General features: G+C 34.6%; 1 protein-coding gene across 2 annotated transcripts; it reads right to left on the minus strand.

The window, feature by feature from the left end:
• Vps26 (vacuolar protein sorting 26) lies at positions 1–27,011 on the minus strand. 2 transcript variants are annotated; one of them, XM_081974592.1, is made up of 9 exons: positions 26,596–27,011; positions 26,367–26,510; positions 26,096–26,309; positions 20,622–20,805; positions 15,441–15,781; positions 13,134–13,311; positions 3,790–3,842; positions 3,618–3,733; positions 1–3,471 (listed from the first exon to the last, which is right to left on the minus strand). In XM_081974592.1, the coding sequence occupies exons 1-8, from the start codon at positions 26,596–26,598 to the stop codon at positions 3,627–3,629; spliced, it is 1,224 nt and encodes a 407-aa protein (XP_081830718.1). In that variant the 5' UTR covers positions 26,599–27,011; the 3' UTR covers positions 1–3,471; positions 3,618–3,626. The 2 variants fall into 2 exon arrangements, with proteins under 2 accessions (XP_081830718.1, XP_081830717.1); XM_081974591.1 differs by having other exon boundaries at positions 1–3,733.
• Between the last annotated feature and the right edge of the window lies 1 nt (position 27,012).

A 27,012-nucleotide genomic window follows, 5' to 3' on the forward strand; every position in this document is an offset into this window, starting at 1 on the left:
TTTTTGACAAACACCTTCTAGGCTTTCTAGTATAGTAGGCGGTGTGACGACACAAGCTTCCAAAAAAAGATGGCTATTGGCTAATCAGTTGACAGCTGATAGTTGTCATTTTTTTTTGTCAACGTGAAAAAAACACTCTAAACAATGAACTAAGCTTTGCAGTAATGTACAATTTTCTGTACAACTATGCTCACGCTTATGAAGAGTTTCAGTGGCAACGTTGCACAATACTGTTCTGTGACGTCTCATTAACACGTTAACTGCCACCTGCGTAGCCCGCTGACTATTAACATAGTACCTGATGTGCCGAACGAAATATGCGGCGCAATCCCAGAAAGTACTTTCTAGTTATTGGGGTGCATTTAATCCCAAAGTCATAAAACCGGCGGATAAGCATTATTTCTCCCACTTTGCGTAAGGCACATGTTTCTAGGCGCCTAAAAAGCGGTAACGGTTAACGGGTGCGATTGCGCGTTATCGTGTGTTAGTTCGTTCCGGAACGAGTAAAGCGCCTGCGTTATAGAAGTTTTCGAATTATTTTTATAGACGTTTGCGTTTTTTTTACTCCAAACTAATACGAGTCAGTAAACGACTTTAACTTGATTTCATCTCTCGTAAGACGACACTTTTGATTTTAGTGATTTTCAAGAATATGGATTGTAATAAGAAACCATTCAGTAGTCAAGAGTTATTGCAAGAAGCAGAGGCAATCTCTTCCGAGTCAGAAAACGAATTCAAGGAATATTTTGACAGTGATGATAGCCTCGGGAATCCCGACTGTCACACTCATTCATCTGGTTCTTCACAGACTTATGAAGAAGATCTTTACGTGGATGAAGTTTTTGATAATATCGATAGCAAAACGACAGTAATTCCTGAATGGAAGAAAGTTACTGAAAACAGCCAAAAAACTTTCAAATTTGAAGGAAATGAAGGCTTGAACACAAATTTGCCTACAACATCTAGCTTCTCAGAGATAGATACTTTGTGTTCTTGACTGAAGATCTGTTGGAAACTATGGTTGTGGAAACAAATCGGAATGCCCAACAGGTTATGACAAAGTCAGGCACACCTAAGACTGTCACTTTGGAAACCTGAACTTACCTCCTTACTGGGGTCCACAAAGTCCATATATAAAAATAATTTAGTTCCAAAAACAGATTTCAGTCACTTTTACGGTTTTAGCATTTTTCGAATAAACACTCCGCAGCTGGCAATAATCGTCTTCATAAAATCGACCCATTTCTCACTTCAATTTAAGATGCAAACTAGTAATGCAACCAGGAAGAATTATTGCTATTGATGAACGCATGGTTCAGATTCAATTCAAACCGTACATTCCTGGGAAACGCCATAAATATGAAGTCATACTTATTTTCTATTTACCAAGACAAAATCAGGAAGGATCTGTACTGACAAGTACGGTGATAAATCTGTGCCTAGATTTTTTTTGGAAGAAGGAAGAGTTGTTGTGAACGACAATTTCTATACGAGTAATCCTCTTGGAAAACAGCTTTTAAGTCGAAGAACCCACACGGTTGGGTGTCTCAGAAAAAAACAGAAAAGGTCTACCAAGAGAAGTAAGGTATCAGCAAAGCTGAAAAAGGAGAAATAACAGGAAAAGAAAATGAAGATGAGGTCGTGGTTTCTAAGTGGAAAGACAAACTAGATGTTTTAATGCTCTCTACTTATCACACATTGGACGTTGTTAATACTGACAAGTTGAACAGAAAGCGCGAAGAGATCCAAAAGCCTCAATGCATTATAGATTATAATGCCGGAATTGATTAGTCCGACTAATTGGCCGCGTATTCTTCGCCTGTCAGAAAGTCAGTAAGATGGTATCACAAAACGAATTTTTGATGGGAAGATCTGTAGTTAACGCTTTAGTTGTATATAACATGGCGCACCCTACAATGAACATTTCTGCCTCATGCAAGTACCCCATTCCGATCTTTTGACTTGTTGGAAAACATCAGTTTCAATGCGGCGTTGTCTAGTTGACAAATCCCATTTTTTGTTTTGTTTCTAGGCAAAAAATAACAGATTTTGTGTGTGTTTTATTTAATTATTGTGTTTCACTTTGTTATATTTTTAGTTTAGTTATTTGTTATTAGTTTATTTTTTGTATTCATCAAGGGGGATTATTTTATACTTAATACATTATGAATTACATGTTTAATCTTAAAATTGTCACGTGACCATTTGCATATTATAAGGAGCCACGTGACTCTTCAAATAATATTTTGACATCTAAGACAGTCACGTGACCTTTAGGATGTCGTTTTGAAGTTGAAAAAGAGTCACGTGGACTAAAAAAAAAATTAAATTTGACTATTGAAAATCGTCACGTGACCATTTGCATATTATAAGGAGTCACGTGACTCTTCAAATAATATTCTGACATCTAAGACAGACACGTGACCGTTAGGATTTGGTTTTGACGTTGAAATAATTGAAAATTGTCACGTGACCATTTGCACTGTAAAGAGGGTCACGTGTCTTTTAAAAATATCAGTTTAAACTGAAAAACGATTACGTGATCCTTCAAATGACATTTAAAACTGTCATGTGACATTATAAATTCCATTTTTAACCTTACAAGATTCACGTAGCCTTCAGGATCTGTTTTGACGTTAAAAAGAGAGTCACACGATTTAAAAAAAAAAAATAGTTTAACCATAAAAACTGTCACGTGACGTTAAAAATTACATTTTAATTTTACAAATTACAAAAATTTACAAATACGTGATTTAGTGTGTTAGTTTAAAAACTAAAAAAACGGTCACGTGACCTTCAGGATTCTGTTTTCTGTTAAAAAGAGTCCCGTGACTTTTAAAATAAATAGAATCTTTATTATTATGTATACCTCAAACCAAAAATTCTTATCTTGTTTAGTTTTCAAAATACGAGTACTTTAACTCAAATTTATTTGAAAAAATCAAGCTTTCTTACGCAGTTCAGATGGGATAGCAAAAGAAAGCGGATTATAGGAAATACTGCAAAAGTTGGCAACTATGTCTGCAATGACGAGCTGTATTAGCGCCATCTCTTATAGTTTACCTACAACTGAAGTACATTAGGAAGCCCTTGAAGCGTAAACGGCTTCCTTTTTGAGTGCCACTTTAATTACATTGCGCTGGTTGTCTGTACTTATCATTTAGTCTACGGTTTAGGGTAATTATATGTTGACTTATTTCATATTCTACATTTATATGGCAAAAATCTTAGTAGTAAGTAAAATGGGATGACATAACAATCTAAAATAGAAAGGTTGGCTTTTCATATTGTCTACGATTACATTGTTACGTCATTTCATATTATTTTGATTTTCGCCATATTAAATTAATATTAATTACTTTACAGTTTCCGTTGGCATGATTCGCCTTGCTATTTTATATGTTTGTGTCTTTAACGTATTAACTTAGCGACCTCTATCATTAAATCACAGTACTAACTGCAGATGACTCTCTGTAAAAAAGACAGCTGCTACTAGAAAATGTTTGTGTAAATGTAATGATATTTAAAATGTAACAGCTTCCCTACAATTTTGCTTCAAAATCTGACAAAAGTTAATCAAATAACGTTATTAACACCCTGAAACCCAACGATTTTACCTGACAATATCACTCGACTACGTTCTCATTTCCGATATCGTTTTGGCCATCACCTTGTTCACGTTTCATGTTTTGAATCTGACTTTCCGGACTTCTGTCCACCGGCGATGTGTTTGCTGTTATTTAAAAAACAATTTTATATGAGCAATAATGAAAAACATTCGGACACTACCTTGATCAAATGGATCCGACACTGAATTACTCAATTTATCATTCGATTGAGACCTGTAAATACGATAAGATTAGCAATTACATCATTATACAGGGTGTCTCTAAATTGGTGCCAGAAACTGTAAGGAAAGAATGATATAGCATAATAGAAATAGTTCCTTTTAAATAATGTCCCTTCCTGGAGATACAGGATGTCAAACTTGTGAAGGATAATATAGTTTTTTTTTGTAAATAAACTGCTCGTCAAAAAGAATGGGACAGCAAAATTGTTGGCCTCTTTTGAGAGGCTGTTTCTTCAAATTGACTTACTCGATTTAACTATTTTTTTTTGAGGATCAAAAGGTATTTTCTTTGTCTTTCTGATGACCTAAATAATATTTTTGAAAGTTGTCACAGTCCGAGTATACAGGGTGTGACTGAGGTTTAGACATCTCAGTTCAAAATTCATTTCTTGAGCATCTAGAAAAGCGGTGTCTAAATGTGAACTGCCAGAAACACAGTTTGAAAGGACAGTCAAGGACATAATTGCCTGTAAAACCCACTTGGAGTGAGAAAATTACTGTTTTAAGCACATTTTTGGAATCCTCATTACATTTCCTATCCAATAATCTGAAAAAACAGTACAAAATTCGGTACAGTCAGGCAGAAAAGCGGTGTCTAAATGTGAACTGCCAGAAACATAGTTTGAAAGGACAGTTAGGGACCAAATTCCCTGTAAAACCCACTGAGGTAAAAAAATGATTGTTTTAAGCACATTTTTGGAATCCTCATTAAACTTCCTATCCAATAACCTGAAAAAACACTACAAAATTCGATACAGTCAGAAAGAAAAGCGGTGTCTAAATATGAACTGCCAGAAACACAGTTTGAAAGGACAGTCAAGGACATAATTGCCTGTAAAACCCACTTGGAGTGAGAAAATTACTGTTTTAAGCACATTTTTGGAATCCTCATTACATTTCCTATCCAATAATCTGAAAAAAACAGTACAAAATTCGGTACAGTCAGGAAGAAAAGCGGTGTCTAAATGTGAACTGCCAGAAACATAGTTTGAAAGGACAGTTAGGGACCAAATTCCCTGTAAAACCCACTGGGGTAAAAAAATGATTGTTTTAAGCACATTTTTGGAATCCTCATTAAACTTCCTACCCAATAACCTGAAAAAACACTACAAAATTCGGTACAGTCAGAAAGAAAAGCGGTGTCAAAGTTTGAACTGCCAGAAACATAGTTTGAAAGGACAGTCAAGAACAAAATTGCATGTAAAACCCACTTGGAGTGAGAAAATGAATGTTTTAAGCACATTTTTGGAATCCTCATCAAATTTCCTATCCAATAACCTGAAAAAACACTACAAAATTTGGTAAAGGCAGGAATAAAAGCGGTGTCAAAGTTTGAACTGTCAGAAACCCAGTTTAAAAGGACAATCAGAGAAAAATTGCCTGTAAAACTCCCCTGGAGTGAGAAAATGACTGTTTTAAACACATTTTTAGAATCCTCGTTAATTTCCCTATCCCAATATCCTGAAAAAAACACTACTAGATTTGGTACAGTCAGGAAGAAAAGCGGTGTCAAAGTTTGAACTGTCAGAAACACAGTTTGAATGGACAGTCAAGGACATAATTGCCTGTAAAACCCACTTGGAGTGAGAAAATTACTGTTTTTGGCACATTTTTGGAATCCTCATTACATTTCCTATCCAATAATCTGAAAAAACAGTACAAAATTCGGTACAGTCAGGAAGAAAAGCGGTGTCAAAGTTTGAACTGCCAGAAACATAGTTTGAAAGGACAGTCAAGAACAAAATTGCATGTAAAACCCACTTGGAGTGAGAAAATGAATGTTTTAAGCACATTTTTGGAATCCTCATCAAATTTCCTATCCAATAACCTGAAAAAACACTACAAAATTTGATAAAGGCAGGAATAAAAGCGGTGTCAAAGTTTGAACTGTCAGAAACCCAGTTTAAAAGGACAATCAGAGAAAAATTGCCTGTAAAACTCCCCTGGAGTGAGAAAATGACTGTTTTAAACACATTTTTAGAATCCTCGTTAATTTCCCTATCCCAATATCCTGAAAAAAACACTACTAGATTTGGTACAGTCAGGAAGAAAAGCGGTGTCAAAGTTTGAACTGTCAGAAACACAGTTTGAATGGACAGTCAAGGACATAATTGCCTGTAAAACCCACTTGGAGTGAGAAAATTACTGTTTTTGGCACATTTTTGGAATCCTCATTACATTTCCTATCCAATAATCTGAAAAAACAGTACAAAATTCGGTACAGTCAGGAAGAAAAGCGGTGTCTAAATGTGAACTGCCAGAAACATAGTTTGAAAGGACAGTTAGGGACCAAATTCCCTGTAAAACCCACTTGGAGTGAGAAAATGACTGTTTTGAGCACATTTTTGGAATCCTTGTTAAATTTCCTATCCAGTAATCTGGAAAACCACTACAAAATTCGGTACAGTCAGAAAGAAAAGCGGTGTCAAAGTTTGAACTGTCAGAAACACAGTTTGAATGGACAGTCAGGGACAAAATTGCCTGTAAAACCCATTTGGAGTGAGAAAATAACTGTTTTAAGCACATTTTTGGAATCCTCATCAAATTTCCTATCCAATAATCTGAAAAAACACTCCAAATTTCGTTACAGTCAGGAAGAAAAGCGGTGTCTAAATGTGAACTGCCAGAAACATAGTTTGAAAGGACAGTTAAGGACCAAATTCCCTGTAAAACCCACTGGGGTAAAAAAATGATTGTTTTAAGCAAATTTTTGGAATCCTCATTAAACTTCCTATCCAATAACCTGAAAAAATACTACCAAATTCAGTAGTCAGGAAGAAAAGCGGTGTTAAAGTTTGAACACAGTCAGAAACACAGTTTGAAAAGACAATCAAGGACAAAATTGCCTGTAAAACCCACTTGGAGTGAGAAACAAGGACACTCAAGGAAAAAATGGGGTTATTTATACTTTTCTTGTTTTTAATTTAACCACTTTTTTAAATCTTTTATGAAAATATGAATGGCATAAGCAAGGTTACACTTAAAGCTACCCAATTTAAGTAAAAAACTTAATCTGCGTTATACAGGGTGACCCAAAAAAAAAACTTTTAAAACAAAATCATATTTTTACCATAAATCTTGGCATATTCAGTGATTTTTATGGAAAATAATGATATTGGACAAAGAAGTACACTATTTGTTTAATGATCTAAGGGCCGTTTATAAAATTTATTGGTAAATTTCAAAAATTGGTTTATTTTTACATTCATTTATTCAAACTCAACAATTTCCTTAGATTTTTTGCTTAAGAAATATGGGATAAGCAAAATTACACTTAAAACTACCCAATATAATTGAAAAGAAGTAGTCCATATTCCCACAGTGGAAAAGTGAGTGAAAGTAAAAACAAAAAGTCAATCTCCACAAAATTTAATAAATAGCTGTTATCTGCTATCAGACACTCATCTTCAGGGGCTTAACAATGGTCACAGTCTGCTGGCTGTCATTCCGCAAGGTGGGACAGCATAACCCAGATTAAACAGTTGTTTGCAGCAAAAAAAAATCAAAATTTAAAAGAAGGTGGTTGGTTTTTTTTAAATTCTGGACAGGGGAAAAAACCTTGATCAAAAAACCCTACTTTGTCTAATTGGTTTTTAATTTTAGAAGGGACAAAACCTTAATCGAAACCCAATCGTAAAGTGGAGCCGGACGGACATTTCAAGAACCGCGGTGGACAATACAGAAAGCACGAATATTAAACATTTTTTAGTCACAAATTTAAAAAGATTTTAAAAAAATTAAGAAAACTCCCATAATGGCGGCGTAGTCAGAAGGACAGGTCAAGGCAACATATTCAGACTGCAGCAGGACGTGAAATGTCTTTTCACGTCCGTTCACTTCACGTTCTTGATTGACACGTCGTTTTGATATCTGAATACTACACCGGGTTTTGATTAAAGTTATTCTGTCTTAAAAATATCTATTCTTTTTAAGATTGATTTATTTTCTCTTTTTGCGCAAATTAAAATTTATAAGGGATATCAGGGATATTCAGGTAGAGGTGGGGATGTCAATTTTTTGATAATAATTTGTTTAGAATTGTCAGACATATATATCTAATTTTCTTGCGAAGCTAAAGCTGCGGACTGATGGAAGAATAGCTTGTAGAAAGCTCCAAACAGTTAATACACGTTGCGTAAAAGGCTGGCCGGAAATACGATAGTTTTCGCCCCGTCGTTTGATGTTCGAGAATTAAAGCTACCAATTGGAAGCATTTGTTGCTGCTTAAGCAAACTAGTTGGGAACGCTGCAAAGCTGTCTAAGAGATTTTATCTTTGAAGAGCTAGAGACTGAGCTGATTGCTGCTGTTCAAAAGCGATACTGATACCCCGATGATGTTGTAAGAGAATTCCAGAAAACCTGAAGTAGGAGTCATAGTGCAACACACCACGTGCTCTGTAGACGTTTTGTTTCTCGGACTAATTCCGTAAACGTGTCAGAGACAGTAAGTAAATAGGCTAATATAGACAGTAGTTCATATATCTGCAATCGTTTCTGGTTCTGGATCTATTCATTTAGTAGTAGTGGTAGTCATGTATGTAGGCAAACATTGAGTGCCAAAGAATTACCCTGTTAGTGTCTGAATAGAAAAGTTACTGTAGTAAAGTAGTTAGGTTAGTTTTGTTTTAAGTTTAGTTATTTCTCCATTTATAAAATAACTTGGCATCCCTGGGATCTATTTTTTTTTGTAGTTTTTTATTTGAAAGAATGGATATTAATCAAGATAATCACTCTCGAGAGAGTTTCGATAACATAATATTGCAATTAGACAAATCACTAGAATTGTGACGTCCAACGGTTCAAGAAAGGAAATCCTTGGAACGACCCAGTCCCGAGAGATTGTCTTAACAATTCCCCCTTCTAAAATTAATTTAGGAGTTGAAGAGCCACAAATGAGACAAAAATGGAGGAAGATTCTTCAGCAGGCTAGGGTTGTGATGGCAGAGATAAATTCTTCAGCAAAAAACTCTAAAGAAATTGTTGAATTTGAATAGAGATGTAAAAGTAAACCCATTTTTGAAATTTACCAATAAATTTTATAAACGGCCCTTAATTGCCAAACTGATGAAAACGTCTAGATATATGAATTGGACCATTAAACAAATACAGGTTATTGGATAGGAAGTTTGATGAGAATTTCGAAAATGTGCTTAAAACCGTCATTTTCTCAATCTAAGTGGCTTTTATAGGCAATTTTGTCCTTAGCTGTCCTTTCAAACTGTGTTTCTTACAGTTCAAACTTTGACACCGCTTTTCTTCCTGCCTTTACCAAATTTTGTAGCGTTTTTCCAGATTACTGGATAGGAAATTTAACAAAGACTTTTTGTCACTCCAAGTGGATTTGACAAGCAATTTTGTCTTTGACTGTCAAACTGTGCTCAAAAGTTGCAAAAATCAGGGTTTAGAAAAGTTTTCTTGCAGTATTCGATAGAAAACGTGAGATTTATGGCAGTTATTTTGACAACGGTCACGTGGCTTCCTAGCTAAATTATCCTCCAAAAACTATCACGTGGTTTACACACAATCAACATACAACAATCAACAGCACAACAATCTAGATGTTCAAGAAATGAATTTTTAACACTGAGGTGTCTAAACTCCAATCACACCCTGTATACTCGGATCTGTGACAACTTTCAAGAAGATTATTTAGGTCATCAGAAAGACAAAGAAAATACCTTTAAAACCCCAAAAAAATTAGTAAAATCGAGTAAATCGATTTGAAGAAACAGCCGCTCAAAAAATACCAAAAATTTTGCTGTCCCATTCTATTTGGTAATTTGGGTGGCTATTTTTTAACGACCACTGTTTGTCACACTGAGGTCAACTTTTGCAGGAATATTCTCCTAGAAAACGTTTGGTTTTGAATAAAGCACGGAGATTTAAGGTTGGCAATGTTTTTCTGTCCCTAACTTTCACGTTACTGAAAAATGGGTAATTTAAAAACGTTACATCAAAAAATGTCGTTTTATGACCAAAAAACATGTAACTTTAATGAATTGAAACTATTTGCGCCATCAAAAAAGTGAATTCTATTAGTTATAGAATCAAATTTAATAATAAACTATTTATTAACAGACTGAATAATTAACAATTTCAAAATTTTCAACATTGTTTAATGTTTAGCTTACTTTTAAACTTTTTAAAAAATGTTAAAAAAAAATTGTAAAATCAGTCGTTTTTGTTGATAAAGTAATTTTCTTCAAAAACGGTCGTGTTTTTTTGAAAAATTACCATTTACCACAAGTAATTTTTGATGTAAATACTCCAAGGCTTCAGGGAATGTTTCTGAAGCACAGTCACAGTTGGTTTATGTAAAATCAAACAATTCACAATAAAACAACTGCGCTTCCTAGAAAACTAATCCTACAAAAGTTTCTCTCAGTACGACAAACGGTTCCAGAGATATTTACAATTCTTTTTTTATTTTCTCAACTTTGACATCTTTTATATTGAAAAAGAGGCTTTTAAAAGGGTATGTTTATAACTTTTTCTCATATTTTTTGAATGTTTTATCTTTCCTTACAGTTTGTGACACCAATTCAGTGACATCCTGTAGAGAGGCTGATACAATGGGGATCGTCTACCAGAGTGGAATTTAAGGTCCAAAATATAAATTTAATACAGTTTATGCCTTACTTGCTTATCAATATTAAATCGCCAGTATTTGGCTTGCATGATCCCCTGTGACGTAATTAGAGACACTTCAATTCCGTAACGTACGTGACAGGCTAGAGTCGCTAGGAAAATTCTTGTAAACCAGTGCATTGTTGCCAAAGTTATTAAAACTTGCCTAATAATGTCTTGTATCAATTAAATAATTTTTGGTTATTTAAGTAAGTAACTATAAGTTTACTGGTTTTAATTTAAATCGGTGAAACGCTGAAACAGAAAAAAACTAACATTCTGTATTTTAGTAAATATGGCAAACTGTGAATTAGTGAATGACAGTTGACACTTTGCCATTTGGTAAAAATTCATATAAGACATGCGTTCATACATATTTTGTTCGCTATAAGCAGAAGAACGGGGCAACTGGCCTGTTCTACGTCACATGGGACTTTTTTGTACCGGGTGACCCAATAAGACTGTTCCTCGGCCATATCTCAGAAACCGTACGTCGTATGACTTTGGGGTTACAAAAATGACTGGGTAAATTGGCCATGAACAATCGCTGGAAAATATTTTCAAGTTCTTAAAATGACCACCAGAGGTGCCAACTGCCATCTTAAATTTAAAAATTGAATTTTCTATAAATTTTGCATAACAAACTACTAAGTTTTTGTTCACATTTTTAAAGAGAACCAGTTTATCTAGCATTTCAGTTACTTCAAAAAGAAAGATGGTTGACCGATTTTAACAAATTTGGTATCGTTGAAAATAGCCTTCCTTGGGCAATAAGAATCAAACAAAATATAGTTCATTTAGTTGAATCCTTTGGCGCCAGTGCGTTAGTTTTGACACCATGACACAAATTCCAAAAAAATCAAATGAAATGATATGACTTTTTCTGTATAAAAAAAGTAGACAAATAACTTCCAAATAAGCCAGTGAAAACCGTTTTTCAAAATCTTGTTTCTAAACTAAAATATTGGGAAAATCAAATGAATGAAATGAAATGAAAGATGAATAAGATGTTAAACCACTAGTGAGTCTAAATAGAATTCATTTAGGCATTATAAAAAATATTTATTAACTAAACTAGACATTTTGCTTTTTGTAAATAATAAAAGCAACCAACCTTTGACATCTAATGTGAACGATTTATGCAAAAACGCGTCATTTGACAGATTTTGTTGATGCTTTTTTTGATTTGTTCTTCGTTTTGTGCTTATTTTAGTGCTTATTTACTGCCATTTTTGTATGGTTTAACTAGTTTTTTACAAAACAAGCTTTAAAATAAAGTAAACTAATAACTGTTTTGACAAAAAATTGCTATATTGAGATATTGAAGGCTTCTGAACGACAAAAACATGTTGCAAAATGTATAAGTATCAATTTACAAATTTAAACTGACCAAAAAATTTCCAAATACTCCTTAAGTAGTCTAAAAAAAAGTAAAAACATTCCAAAATACTATAAAACCTCTAAAATGCCTTACAAAGCAGCCTAGAAGCTTCTAAAAGCTTCCAAATGCTTTTCAATTTATCTAGAAACTCTCAAAAGCTTCCTTATGTTTCTAAAGCAGTTTAACAGCTCCCAAAAGTTTCTAAAACCGTCTACAAGGTTTCAAATGTCTTAAAGGCCTTCAAGGTTCTCTAAACTGCCCAAACCCCTTCCAAATGCTCCTAAAGTAGTCTAAAAAGGTTTTAAAACACTACAGAAACAGTCTAGAAGCTTCCAAAAGCTTTTAGAACACTCTAAAGGCTTCCAAATAATCTTTATCTAGTCTAAAAGCTCTTAAAAAAATTCAAGGCAGTCTAAAAGCTTCCTTATGCTTGTAGAGCAGTTTAAAAGCTTCCAAAAGTTCAAATTCACATGTCTTAAAAGCAGTCCAGAACCATCAATGCTCCTAAATTAGTCTAAAAAATTTCAAAACACTACAGAAACTTCAAAATGCTTCTAAAGCAGTCGGAAGTCTTTCAAAACAGTCTAGAAGCTTTCAAAATCATTTAGAACAGACTAAAAGATTCCAAACGCTTTTCAACTAGTCTAGAAGCTTCCAGAAGATATTAAAGCAGTTTAGAAGCTTCCAAAAAATTTTGTGAACCGTGTAAGAGATTCCAAATGCCTCTAAAGCATTCCACAGTCTAAAATTCTTCCAAATGCTGTCAAGTAGTTCAAAAGACTTTTGAAAGTTTTCAAAACAGTCTAAAATCTTCCGTATGCTTCTAAAGCAATTTGAAATCTTCAAAAAATGCCTAGAAGTTGAACTCAAACAAATTTTGCATTTCTGAAAGAGTTTTGTGCTTTTTTGAAGAAAATAATTTTGCTTTTTAAGCGCTTTTTCACGACCTTTTAAAAATGTGAACAAAAACTTTGTAGTTTGTTATGGAAAATTTATAGAAAATGCAATTTTAAAGCCTCTCGGGGTCGTTTTTAGAACTTGAAAATATTTTCCAGCAATTCTTCATCAGGGCCAATTTACCCAGTATTTTTTGTACCCCAAAGTCATACGACAAACGGTTCCCGAGATATGGCCGAGGAACAGTCTTGTAGGATCACCGGGTACATGGTGTACCAAATAAGTGTGGCTTTACTAACATTATTTTACAGTTGAATATTAATTAGCACAAAAAAAATTTTTTTGGGTAGACGACCCCATTATTGTTACAATACCGACCTGAGAAAGTCTTCCTTCACTGGTGGCGCTCCTTTATTAGTACTTGCGTCATTATTTTGATCGGATTCGCCCTGTTCTTCGTTATTTGCCTGGCCATAGGCCGCTGTAGTGTTTTCTAACGTTTGTGTACCGGCAAGAATCGCTGGGGATTGAATATTCGACTTTCGCACTTTGTCGCCTAAAAGTACAAATTCACTTCATTCTACGGGAATCTGAATTTTAAGTGCTAAAGCGTAACATATCTTGTTGAGAAATCCCAAAAGTCGAATTATTATTAATAAGAAGTAACTTAGAATGACAACAAAAAATTAACAACTCACTCACTAATAAAAAAGTGCATTAATTGGCAACCGTGCAAAATACATTTGAACTACTTTCTACACAACAACTTGAGATTTCTTCCTTGAAGTAGTTGCATATTAAAGCTAAATTAAAAAAAAATAATCCATCATTCCCTGGCTCTTCATATAACACAACCAGCTTCACTGAATAGTCTTCAGCAATGGATTATTACTGAAATGTGCATCAATTACGAGAGAAATGTTTCAAAATATACGATATAAGCTAAACAAAAAAATTATTTAGTCCAAACTGGACTGCATTTTGAGCATCTGATTAAATAAAATAGAATTTAATAAGTATGGTTAATTAGTATAGTACTTTTTGTTCGACCCTGTATTCAATTCAAGCAAAATTCTTGTACAGGGTGTCCCAATAAGCCGTGCACGCGGCTGTTCCTCTGAAACTATACGTAGTATGGCTACAAGACATTTTTTTTATTAGTAAATGTGGCCAAGAGAAAATACTGAAAATAATTTTTTCGACGACTTACTTTGAAAGTACCTCATGTACGCTTCCATTTAGAAGCAGAAAGGGGTTATTTGCCGCGCGCGAGCAGAAAGAGAGATTTTCTGCTCTAGAGCGTTTTCGCTTTCTACTAACAATCTAGTCACCAACTTTTTTCGGCGTTTCCATAACAACGCTTGACATACCTGTTTGAAATAACCACATTCCGTCAAAGTGATTTATCGGTGACAATGAGTTCGAGCGACGAAAATGATGTGAGTTGTCCTTCTAATCCACCCCACAGCAGTCGTCGAAAAAATATCGTCTATATTTCGAGCCAAAAGTACTTTTGCCGCTTTTACATGATTGCAGCGTTCGGCTTCGCCTCAAGCTGCAAATTTCATGTGCAAGCGGCAAATATATACTTTCCGCTCTTAATATAGAATATACTATTTAGCTTTCTAAATCCACTGCTAGGGGGCGTTTCAATAACACTAAAATGAAAAATATCCAAAAATTCTGAAAATTTAACTGGAAATCTCTTCAAATAAAGTGGTGGGAGTAGTCCAAAGTTTGCTTTGCAAGAAATGAAATATCTCGAAAACGGCTAATCGTAGAAACTTCGTTTTTGCGGCATTTTAAAGAGCATTTTCTGTCCTATAGAGTGTCCCAAAACAATGTTCCATTTAGTTTTTGGTCTTTTCGATAGAGGGCGCTTTTACAAAAATTGCACTTTCATCTTAGATATCTCGAAAAAATTAAATGCAATGGTATAGCTTCCTATTACCTATTCCATAAGCATTTCCCCTTGACCACATTTACTAATAAAACATTTTTTCGTAGCCATACTATGTATAGTTTTTGAGAAACAGCCGCGTGCACGGCTTATTGGATGTGTACAGTTGAATACTACTCAAAAACCTTATAATTTAAGATATCACAAATATGTTAGTGAAAGAGTAGCACAGCTAAAATGTAGATGGGCTGGCCATATTGCAAGTCAGAGCACAGAGAGATTGACATACAAATTATTAACAGCTTCTAGAAGAAGCTAAATCTAGAAGATTGTCGAGAAAAACTGGATGAGGACTGCTATGGACAGGCGGAAATGGAAGAAGAAGAAAGAGGGTGCTAGTTAAAATTTTGGCGTTTCTTGGTATGAGGCTTAGGGGAGGTAATTAGTTTAAATTCGGAAAAACTTCCACTGTAAAAAACCACTTTGCAAATAGCTTTCCTGAAAAATTCTAAATATCCAGATACGTCTTATTTTTAACCGTTGAAACGCTTTTCCACATCCGACCTACAAAATTCCACATTCATGGAAATAAGAAAAAAAAGTTACGTTTACAAACGTTTCATTCAATCTATTACTAATTAATTCGTCAACCAACTTAATAGGTTCCAAAGAGTAATTACAGCTTTGTCGTTTTAGATAGTAATTACAATTCACACGTAACGTGTACTTGTTTACAGCTAAAATTTTCCACGCAAACCATGAATAATAAAACAAAAAGCACATACCTCGCCTCCATAAAGTGATTTCCTGTTGTTTGAAGTATCTCCTATCCTCAGTGTCCATTAAAACTAAATTTAAAAAGTATCTCACCGAGAACTTTTTGTTCACGTCCCTCATGGTGGGCGTTAAATCGTAACCGGCCAAAAACACCCTTATTGGAATGCTCTCGCCCCTAACAGGGGCCCCATCCATTATTTCGTATTTCGCAATAGTGACGTTGTCCGTAAATGTATTAGGCCCGGAACCGGTCGTTTCTCGTTTAATAATTGCGATTTCCATGTGTTTTATTTTTATTCTCACTAACAGAAAGTAGATTTTTCCGACTATCACATCTTTTAAATGGTACCTGAAACATATGGGTCATTTTGTAATGAATAGAACTGTCGTTACAAGGAGTGTTTTGACAGGAAAAACCCCATTTACCGGCCAGAGAGGAAAAATCTAGTATACATGTCTAGAGGTCCGATTTTTGAGAAAATATTAATGGCAAAGCCCGTATTTTGCCCATTTTGAAAACTCCTCACAACTTTTTTGTTTATTAATGTCTTTTCTTTATTATTTATTATTTTAAAAAAACTTTAAAAAAATGTTCATTTTATGCAATTTACTACAATGGAAGTATGTCTACAGTTAATCTTAAAAATCATTATTGAGATATAGCCTTCCTCGATTATAACAAAGCTTTCGACAAAGTCCGCCATAATCACCTCATAAAACTCATGAGAGATAAAAACATTGACAGGAATGATATCAGGATAATAACATATCTCTATTTTAACCAGACTGCCAAAGTTTCGGTGCAAAATGAACTTTCAGAAGAGATAAAAATAAAACGTGGAGTAAGACAAGGATGCGTGCTCTCACCATTACTCTTCAATCTGTATTCAGAAGACATAGTACAAGAAGCACTGGAAAATCAAAAAACAACGGGAGTGAAAGTTAATGGAAAGGTTATAAACAACATCAGATACGCGGATGACACAGTACTAATAGCAGAAACCCTGGAAGAACTGCAAAGGCTGATAGATCTAGTAGTACAGATCAGCGAAGAAAGGGGGCTCACACTTAACACCAAAAAGACTAAATTCATGACAATCACAAAACACCAGCAACAGCGAGAAACATTATGGATCAAAGGGGAGCCAGTGGAGAAAGTCCGCAAATACGAGTACTTGGGCACGATTGTAAATGACAATAATGATTATTCACAGGAAATAAGATCAAGAATCGGAAAGGCTAGATCAGTGTTTAATAAAATGAGGAATGCATTAACCAGAACAGATCTTAGTCTACATCTTAAAATCAGAATGCTTAAATGCTACATATTTCCAGTACTATTATATGGAATGGAAGCCTGGACGCTTAAGAAGTGCGACACTGACCGGCTGGAAGCGTTCGAGATGTGGGCATATCGAAGAATCCTCAGAATAAGCTGGGTGAGCAGAACAACGAACAAGGAGGTGTTGAGAAGAATGGGAAAGGAGAAGGAAATAATCAACACAATCAAAATCAGAAAATTGCAATATCTGGGCCACGTGATGAGAGGGGAGAGGTACACACTGTTGCAAACTATTATACAAGGAAAAATACAGGGTAAAAGAAGTATAGGAAGAAGACGCATCTCCTGGTTGAACAACCTAAGGCAGTGGTACAACAGTAGCTCTGTTGATTTGTTCAGATCCGCAGCTTCAAAGATAAAAATCGCCATGATGATAGCCAACCTTCTTAAAGGAGACGGCACGTAAAGAAGAAGATTGAGATATTACCCTTTTTTGATTTTATTCAAGTTGGCTTTGACTTTGAGGTTTTGAAATCAGCTGTCAAAAGTGACGTTTATTTATTTCTTCTTGTCTCTATGACAATATTGGAATGCTTAAAATTACTGCCTTGTTTAACTTTGTGTCCAGTGCCCTGATGCAGTCTTGTAGAGAATATAATTCCCTACAACTCTCCCTTATTAGACATTTTTTTTTCAAATAACCAAGTTATGAACTTGTTTCATTTTTTAAAACAGTTTTAGGGGATTTTCTCCCTTAAATTACCTTTTAGAGCAAAAGTGCCCTGATGCAGTCTTGTAGAGAATATAATTCCCTACAACTCTCCCTTATTAGACATTTTTTTTTCAAATAACCAAGTTATGAACTTGTTTCATTTTTTAAAACAGTTTTAGGGGATTTTCTCCCTTAAATTACCTTTTAGAGCAAAAGTGCCCTGATGCAGTCTTGTAGAGAATATAATTCCCTACAACTCTCCCTTATTACACTTTTTTGATTTCTTTTTTCAAATAACCGAGTTATGAACTCGTTTCATTTTTTAAAACAGTTTTAGGGGATTTTCTCCCTTAAATGACCTTTTAGGGTAAAAGTGCCCTGATGCAGTCTTGTAGAGAATATAATTCCGTACAACTCTCCCTTATTACACTTTTTTGATTTCTTTTTTCAAATAACCGAGTTATAAACTCGTTTAATTTTTTAAAACAGTTTTAGGGGATTTTCTCCCTTAAATGACCTTTTAGGGTAAAAGTTCTCTGATGCAGTCTTGTAGAGAATATAATTCCCTACAACTCTCCTTGAATACACTTTTTTGATTTTTTTCAAATAACCAAGTTATAAACTCGTTTCATTTTTTAAAACAGTTTTAGGGGATTTTCTCCCTTAAATTACCTTTTAGAGCAAAAGTGCCCTGATGCAGTCTTGTAGAGAATATAATTCCCTACAACTCTCCCTTATTACACTTTTTTGATTTCTTTTTTCAAATAACCGAGTTATGAACTCGTTTCATTTTTTAAAACAGTTTTAGGGGATTTTCTCCCTTAAATGACCTTTTAGGGTAAAAGTGCCCTGATGCAGTCTTGTAGAGAATATAATTCCGTACAACTCTCCCTTATTACACTTTTTTGATTTCTTTTTTCAAATAACCGAGTTATGAACTCGTTTAATTTTTTAAAACAGTTTTAGGGGATTTTCTCCCTTAAATGACCTTTTAGGGTAAAAGTTCTCTGATGCAGTCTTGTAGAGAATATAATTCCCTACAACTCTCCTTGACTACACTTTTTTGATTTTTTTCAAATAACCAAGTTATAAACTTGTTTCATTTTTTAAAACAGTTTTAGGGGATTTTCTCCCTTAAATGACCTTTTAGGGCAAAAGTGCCCTGACGCAGTCTTGTAGAGAATATAATTCCCTACAACTCTCCCTTATTACACTTTTTTGATATTTTTTCAAATAACCGAGTTATGAACTAGTTTCATTTTTTAAAACAGTTTTAGGGGATTTTCTCCCTTAAATGACCTTTTAGGGTAAAAGTTCTCTGATGCAGTCTTGTAGAGAATATAATTCCCTACAACTCTCCTTGATTACACTTTTTTGATTTTTTTCAAATAACCAAGTTATAAACTCGTTTCATTTTTTAAAACAGTTTTAGGGGATTTTCTCCCTTAAATGACCTTTTAGGGCAAAAGTTCTCTGATGCAATCTTGTAGAGAATATAATTCCTACAACTCTCCCTTATTACACTTTTTTGATATTTTTTCAGCTATGACTACACTTTTGAGTCAGTTTCAATTTTTTTTCTTTATTTTATTTTTAATTATTTTCTAGCGTTACTTTAAAAATTGATTATTTAGTTGTTAGTTACTTAAATGTGTGTGAAAATATTGAAAAAGTTATCAGTTATTGGCTCTACAGGATGCCACAAATTCGTGTCTAAGTGAGGATCTCGAAAACGGTAAGAGATACAGAGTTGGTTAAACGGAGGCAAAGTTGCGGAATTTGGTGTTAAATCTTACGCTATTTTATAACATTTAAAAAAATCCTTCTGGAAATATCCGAAAAAATACGAAATTTCGGAAAAACGTTTTTATATTATTGTAAGCTTATTTGATAAAATAATTTAAATTTATTGACACTTTGTCAATGCAACTTTTTTCCATTAAAACCTAACATCGTCACATTTCAAATCCAACGTTTCGGTTTTTGCCAGTCATCATCAACTTTATTTTTTTAAACACGATCCTTTTTTTTCTGATTTAAATGACGTGCAACACTTGATTAATCTTTTGAATTTTAGGTTAGAATTTGCTGAATTATTAATTAGTGATAATGATTGCTCTTACACAAAAGTAAAATAAAAAAAATAGGTGATACCTACCTACTTTTTAACTTTATGTCCAATAAAAGGGTTTCTTAAATCAAAAAGTGCCAAAAAGGTATTTCCGAAGATTGAAGCAGAAAAACCAAATTTTCCAATTTATTTTTTCAACTAGAACTTTGAATAACAATCAGTTTTTTCACTCTTCAGATGTTACATAATGGATTACATTAAATTTGGAATTAACACAGAATTTCTATTTAAAACATCTCTATATCTCTATATGCTGTACTACTTACTACTAATTTTGTATTAATAGCCGGAAAAAAAAACATTTTTATCAAATCACAAAGTTTTATAACCTAAAATTTAAACGATTAATCAAGTGTTGCACGTCATTTGAATCAGAAAACAAAGCACTTTTTGATGGCTGACAAAAACCGAAACGTCGGATTTCAAATGTGGCGATGTCAGGTTTTCGAGGAAAAAAAGTTGCAATGATGCAAAGTGCCAACAAATTTAAATTATCTCATCAAATAAGCTTACAATAAAACAAAAACGTTTTTCCGAAATTTCATATTTTTCGGATATTTCCAGGATTTTTTTAAATGTTAAAACGGCATAAGATTGAACTCCAAATTGGGCAATTTTGCTTTCATTTAACCAACTCTGTATCTCTTAGCGTTTTCAAGATCCCCGTATACTTAGACACGAATTTGTGGCATCCTGTAGATCTGTTACTCATTGCAAGTTAACTTCATATTTCAGTTATTCGTAGGAATAACTAAAGACATACTTACATCATACTAAATGTTTAAAAACAGACATTTTTTCAAAGTTATATTCAATTATGAGTTCCATTTAAAATAAGAAAGTTATGTAAATTATTGAGAAAACGGAAGGCAGTAGTAAAAAACGAAAAAGTGGTAGTAAAGTTGTGTGAAGAGTTTTAAAAATAGGCGAAAGTCGAAAAACGCCCTCTAGCGCCGCAAACTGGCAAGATATCGAATTACAGTTTTTGCCATTAATATTTTTTCACAAATCGAGCCGGAAAATGAGGTTCCTGTCAAAACACATACACAATGAAGAAGGCTTACTTTGATTTATTATATTCGAATTCAATGTGTAAGCAGTCTTCTATTCCAACTTCCATTTTTATTGAGTTGTTTGTTTCTGGGTAGCTGCACAGCGTGTGCACTGCAATGTCCAGCTCTTTAACGATATCGGCTAGCCGACGGATTATTGTGACACGAAGGAAATACCTCAACCTTACGTTACCACCTACAGAAAGTACTCAAATTAGTATTGAAGTCAAAGTTAAGTATTTGGTAAAAATTACAACCACATTGTGCCTAAAGAAGCTCATTTACTAGACGATTTTGTTGCAATAAAGTTGAGTCATGAAATTGCTTGTCAAACAAAATTTGTTTCTGCGACCATAAATTTGATAGAAATTGGAAATGGAATGTCCATAAAAACACAACACCAATTGAAACAGTCTGTCAAGTAAGGTTTTCAGCCGTCCCACAGTATTTTTTTAATGTTTCCATTAATACGCAGAAGCAAAGTCATGCAATTGCAATGCATCATCAATGTCTTTAAGAAGTTGTAAAATTAAAGTTATATTATTTTCATTTAATGCCTTTGTTCATGGAATCATACATGGGCATTAACCCGGCTTGAGGAGCACCAGAGACCTCTTCTCTGGACTCACTCAAATAATGCTTAAAAGGCGCGTCCACGTCGCGGGGGTGGGCCCAGCTTCTAGCTGGCGGATAAGTTCTGCTAGGGACCCAGTATTGCGGGGTATAACGCAGTCCCCTGTCCGGGGTTACGGACGAAGTCCACAACGGCAGCAATGGCGTAATCCGGCGGAAGTGGCAACCTGGTCTTAAGGGAGTAGTATAAGACAAATTGGTAAGAGGCAGCAGTCTTATCAAGTGCAGTCCTCGATGTGGGAAGAATGACTTCGAAGCAGTGAGGCACTGAAGAGCAGAGGGCGCAGCTAAGGAGTAGCAGAAAGGCCTCTGTACTGCGGTACAGAAAAGAAACGGAACTCTTACTGTACTAATCTTTCCAAAAACTCCAAATGGCAGAGACACAAAACAGATGGCCCTCAGTCCGGGGCACCCCTTAAATGGGAAGAGGGTGCTAAGAATCCTCCCGTTGAAAGTTTACAGAAATAATCTACGCATTGCGACATGGAACGTGAGAAGTCTTTTTAGTCCAGGAAAATTGTCAAACGTCGTACAAGAAATGCACAGACTAAACTTGGCTTGGATCAGGCACACAAAAAACAAACAATGGACGCATTTATTTGGTCCTGGAACGGACAGAAAGCACCAATATAGTCAGTGTCACAATCAGTCAAGGACTTTGTACCTATGAATGACAGAATTATGATGATGAAACTAGAAACAACTCACAGAATGATGAACATCATTCAAACTTATGCCCCCACTTATGACCGACAGACCCGACGATGAAATTGAGCAGTTTTACAGCAATCTAGAGGTGATCATGCGCACTACCAAAAAGGGCGAAATAACAATAGTACGGATGGCAATCACGTGCGAGCTTATGGCCTTGGCGTGAGAAACGAAAAGGGTGACAGATTGATTCAGTTCTGCAATGAACAGAATCTCATAATAACTAATACTTTTTTCAAGCTACACCCTAGGCGACTGTATACATGGACCTCCCCTGGACACACAAAAGAAAATATAATCAGAAACCAGATAGATTACATTATGATCTCACCAAATTTTAAAAAATATATTAAGTCTGTAAAAACGTATCCCAGTGCGGACATCGGCAGCGACCACAATCCGGTGGGAATGAGACTCAAAATGCAGCGCTCAAGAGTCAGCGCCAGCAGAGGTGGAAAAGGTTTGGGGCAACATAAAAACTGCTATAATAGAAACTCAAGAACAAGAAATTCGTCATGTGGCATACAGTAGGAGGCAGGAATGGATGACTTCTGAAATATTAGATCTAATGTCAGAAAGGAGGACACAAAAACAAACTCCAGTGAACTACAAAAAACTTGATAGGAGAGTTAAGAACAAGTGCAAAGGAGCAAAAGAAAAGTTGCTATCAGAGAGCTCTGAAATCGAAAAACTCCAAAGTAAACATGACTCTTTCAACTTACACAAGAAAGTCAAAGAATTGACCAATCGAAATAAAAAAAAGCCAGTTTCAATACTAAGGGACAATAACAACGAAATAATAACAGAAACTGAAGTGAAACTTAAGAGATGGAGAGAATATATCGAAGACCTGTTTAGTGATAATAGATCAGATGTGCAACCAATAACGAATGATCAAATAAATGAAAAAGGACCCGATATAACAAAAGAAGAAGTCATACATGCTACAAAAACCCAAAAAAACAGAAAAGCAACTGGTTCAAATTGGACTCATACAGAAGTATTAAAACTTATAGCAGACGAAGAAGGAGCCGGACTGAACATATTAACTTATAAAACAGGCATCATACCCACTGATTGGCTCAAGTTAACGTTTATAACAATCCCAAAGAAAAACAACGCATCAAAGTGTGACGACTATCGATTGATTAGCTTGATGTCTCATGTTCTGAAGGTATTTCTGAGAATTATTCATACGCGCATCTACAAAAAATGCGAAAGCCAAGTGAATGGTTGTCAGTTTGGATTTCGGAATGGTGTGGGTGCATGGGAGGCTTTGAACGTCTTAACTCAAAGATGCAGAGATATGAACGTGAATGTATATGCATGTTTCCTTGACTACAAAAAAGCGTTTGACTGCATTAAGCACGACAAACTAATAGAAATTCTTCAAGCTACGGGAATAGACAAAGAAGAAATCATAATCATTTCGCAGTTATACAGGCATCAAACAGCAGAAGTTAAAGTTGAGCAATCAACATCAGAGGCAATTATAATAAAAAGGGGAGTGAGGCAGGGCTGTATCCTATTACCACTTCTGTTTAATTTATATTCAGAAACTATTTTTAGAGAAGCGCTGCAATCAAAATCAATAGAGTCATTGTTAACAATCTGAGATACGCCGACGACTGTGTTGTGCTGGCAGATAACCTGGCCGATTTACAAGACTTAATGAACCGTATAGTAAGCCACAGTGAACGGCATGGACTACTCACAAATGCGTCCAAAACTAAGCTTCTTGTTTTTTCAAAGACGAACATATTTGCCAATTTGTCCATTAACAATATACAGATAGAACAAGTAAATTCATTCAGATTCACCTAGGGACGGACTATCATTAACAATCAGTGCGACCCCAAGATCGAAATTAAAGCACGAATTGAGCAGGCCAGAAAAACATTTATTGATATGAAGCAATTTTTGACGAGATCCGAACTGAGCCTAGAACTTAGAATGCGCATGATCAGATGTTATAAATTTTCAACCTTGTTATATAGTAGTGAAGGATGGACTTTCGATGCGACTACAGAGAAAAAGCTGGACGCTTTTGAGATGTATTTATACCGCCGTGTGTTAAGAATATCGTGGGTGCAGAGAATCACCAACTTGGAAGTCCTTGCGCGGATGGGAAAATCAAAAGAACTGTTGCTGATCGTTAAGGAAAAAAAAACGGGATACATAGGCCACATAATGAGAGGCGAAAGGTATGAACTCTTGAGACTGATCATTGAAGGAAAAATGCAAGGAAAAAGGTCAGTAGGAAGAAGACAAAACTCCTGGCTGAAAGACTTAAGAAGATGGTTTGGATGTACCTCAATTGACATCTTCAGAGCTGCTACATCCAGAATAATGATTGCCAATTGGATCGCCAACCTCCGGTGGGAGACGGCGGATTAAGAAGAGATTTCATTTAAGTGTTTGGAGATATTTAGAAAGCAATCGTAAATTTGAACTTCACTGCATAGTAAATAGTCTTGAAAATGCAGCAAATATGAAATCTCTACGTTTTAACTGTCAGGAGGCCTGATTTATTGGCTTTTGTATACACTGACATAATTGGACACTACAGGTTGGGAAAAAAGGTTTAATTTTCAAGAGTAGCCCCCAATTAACAATGTTTTTTGGTTTTACTCGTGTTTTAGCATTAGGGAAGTGTTCCGGACGTTTTTGACTGTTTCCCAATTAACGTCCTGTGTCTGAAGAAATATTGATTTATCCAAAAAATTTCATACAGCAGTTAATATAAAATTAAGGCAATTTATCAGTCATTCTGTCAGGTGTATTATGTGTTATATAATTTTAAGTCATCTTGACTAATAACATAATACAGGATGTCAAGAGCCAGTTAAAGTTGGGGAAAAATTTGTGCAAACAATTTCAATTTTTGCTCACAGTCTGTGAACAGCTTGTAATGTTTTATTAAACATAAGGCTTGTCCTCAAAAGTACTCAGAATATGTATAACAGATAATGTTGAACATACAACCTGTGATTGACCTAAACAGCAAGTTACTATGTAAAAATTAAATTATTATTGGTAAAGTGACTGTAACTTAAAACTTCTCCTTTGTTGCAAGTTTATCTTCCACTTTTACTGACTCTGGACAAACTGTAGGCTCTTATCTGTCATGGAGGATGTTTTCAAATTATATAAGAGATAATATTGGACCAACACCCCACTGAGAAATACAGATAACAAGCTGCTGGCATAGCTTAATTTGAGATACTAGACTACACAAATTACTATTTCTCGGTGACACAGCAAGAAAAGTATCATCTTTAACTTTCATTCAAATATCTCAAAAACTATTGCTCAAATCAACTCTTATTAGGTATATTATCTGTTTTAGGAAAAACAGGAAATAGGTTAAGTAGTAAATAAAAATGTTTAATTTAGATTTGAATACAAATTGTCTCAAAAATGTTAGAGCATTTTAAACATGTAATAAAGCCCTCTTAATCTTACATTAAAAATTAAATCAGATTTTAATTATTCATCTTACAAAATCTCCTCTAGCCAAAGATTGAAGCAATATGCTATTTATTAAAAAAAATATTTACAAAAAAACTAAATTGTACTTTTGACACTCTGTATCTCAGACATCATCCATTTTTGGACTAAGTTAGTTGGGTCATATTTAAGATGTGAGAATTATGCACTCTGTAGATATGTAATATACACAGTGGTTCAGTTTTAAATGTCAATAAACCACAATTTGAGGGCCCATCAAAAAATAAGTCGACATACATCTTCCTTAGGAAGCGAATTGACAACTGTAGTATGTCAACTTATTTTTTGATGGGCTATCAAATGATGAATTAATGACACTTAAAACTGGACCACCCTGTACAATAGAAACAAATTGGGAAGGCAATTGGCGTTTCAAGTTAAGATCCCACTTATCACAACACATTCCTAACCTAACATTATAAATAATATGACACTGTCACTGTCAAAATAAACAGAGAAATGACAGCTGGAATGTCCAAAACTGATCACCAGAGGGAGTATCTCTTATCTTGAAAGGCCAATTGGCTTAGTAATGGATACATTAGAGTAAACTTCAATAAACAAAATAATTAACAGCAGTTAGGTATACTAGTCAAATCAATGTTGTTTGTGTTCTAATGAATGTTACTTACCAGTATAAACTTCAAAAGGCTTCTCTACATTACTAAATTCAAAAGCATAACTTGTGTGAGCAATCATCTCTCCCGGTCGGGCTAGTTCCTTGACCAATGAAAAAAATTCATGGTGGTTACCTCTGTCGTAAAACATTTCAATTTGGCCTATGAATTCCACTTTTATGCCTTGATGTTCCAGTTTGCTGCCTGGTTTTTTGAGACTAACATTTACCTTAAAATTTAAAAGCACATTGCAGTAAGTCCTATGACTGTACTGTTTAATCAGTACTTTTCCTGAAACTGTCTCTCCATCATAATATAACAACAGTCTTTCTTTTTTGCCATCCTCAGTTTTAACTTCTGCAGTTTTGCGAGTTTCTTGACTGTCCAGATAAATGTCTATCTCAGCAGACTGCCCAAAGCCAAAGAAACTCTAAAAAAAATAACAAAACTGTGTTAATATGTAATATCTACTGTGTAGTGTACACTACACCTACCAACTCAGATAACAAACTTACCATGATTAATAAATAACTTTCAAAGGGCTGTGACTCTCTTCAGATTGGAATTGGTCCAATCACAAACAAAAAACTATTATCAATTTGTTCTCAATACGGTTCGATCACCAATTATAAAGCAATTTTTTCCGTTTAAACATTAATAAAAGTTTTTGGGTTTTAAGGAAATGTTATGATTGCTAAAGAGAAAGATAAAGTTAAAATGCTACAGTTTACTACGGCTGCCCCCTTGAAACGAGTTAAAAAAAAGGGTTATCGCTTTGTTTTACTCGAATTGTGTGTAACAGCGACGAATACGTCAAAACCTTTATTACCAATTAATTATTATTATTAATTGAATTGTAACTATTGAAAGTAAAAACATGGAACCACTTTTTTAATCCATTATTTCCACCTTCCCCTGTCAACTGATGACTG

The sequence above is a fragment of the Ips typographus genome, linkage group LG3 (assembly GCF_016097725.1).
Source record: "Ips typographus isolate SLU linkage group LG3, UJ_Ityp_2.0, whole genome shotgun sequence".
Taxonomy (NCBI): domain Eukaryota; kingdom Metazoa; phylum Arthropoda; class Insecta; order Coleoptera; family Curculionidae; genus Ips; species Ips typographus.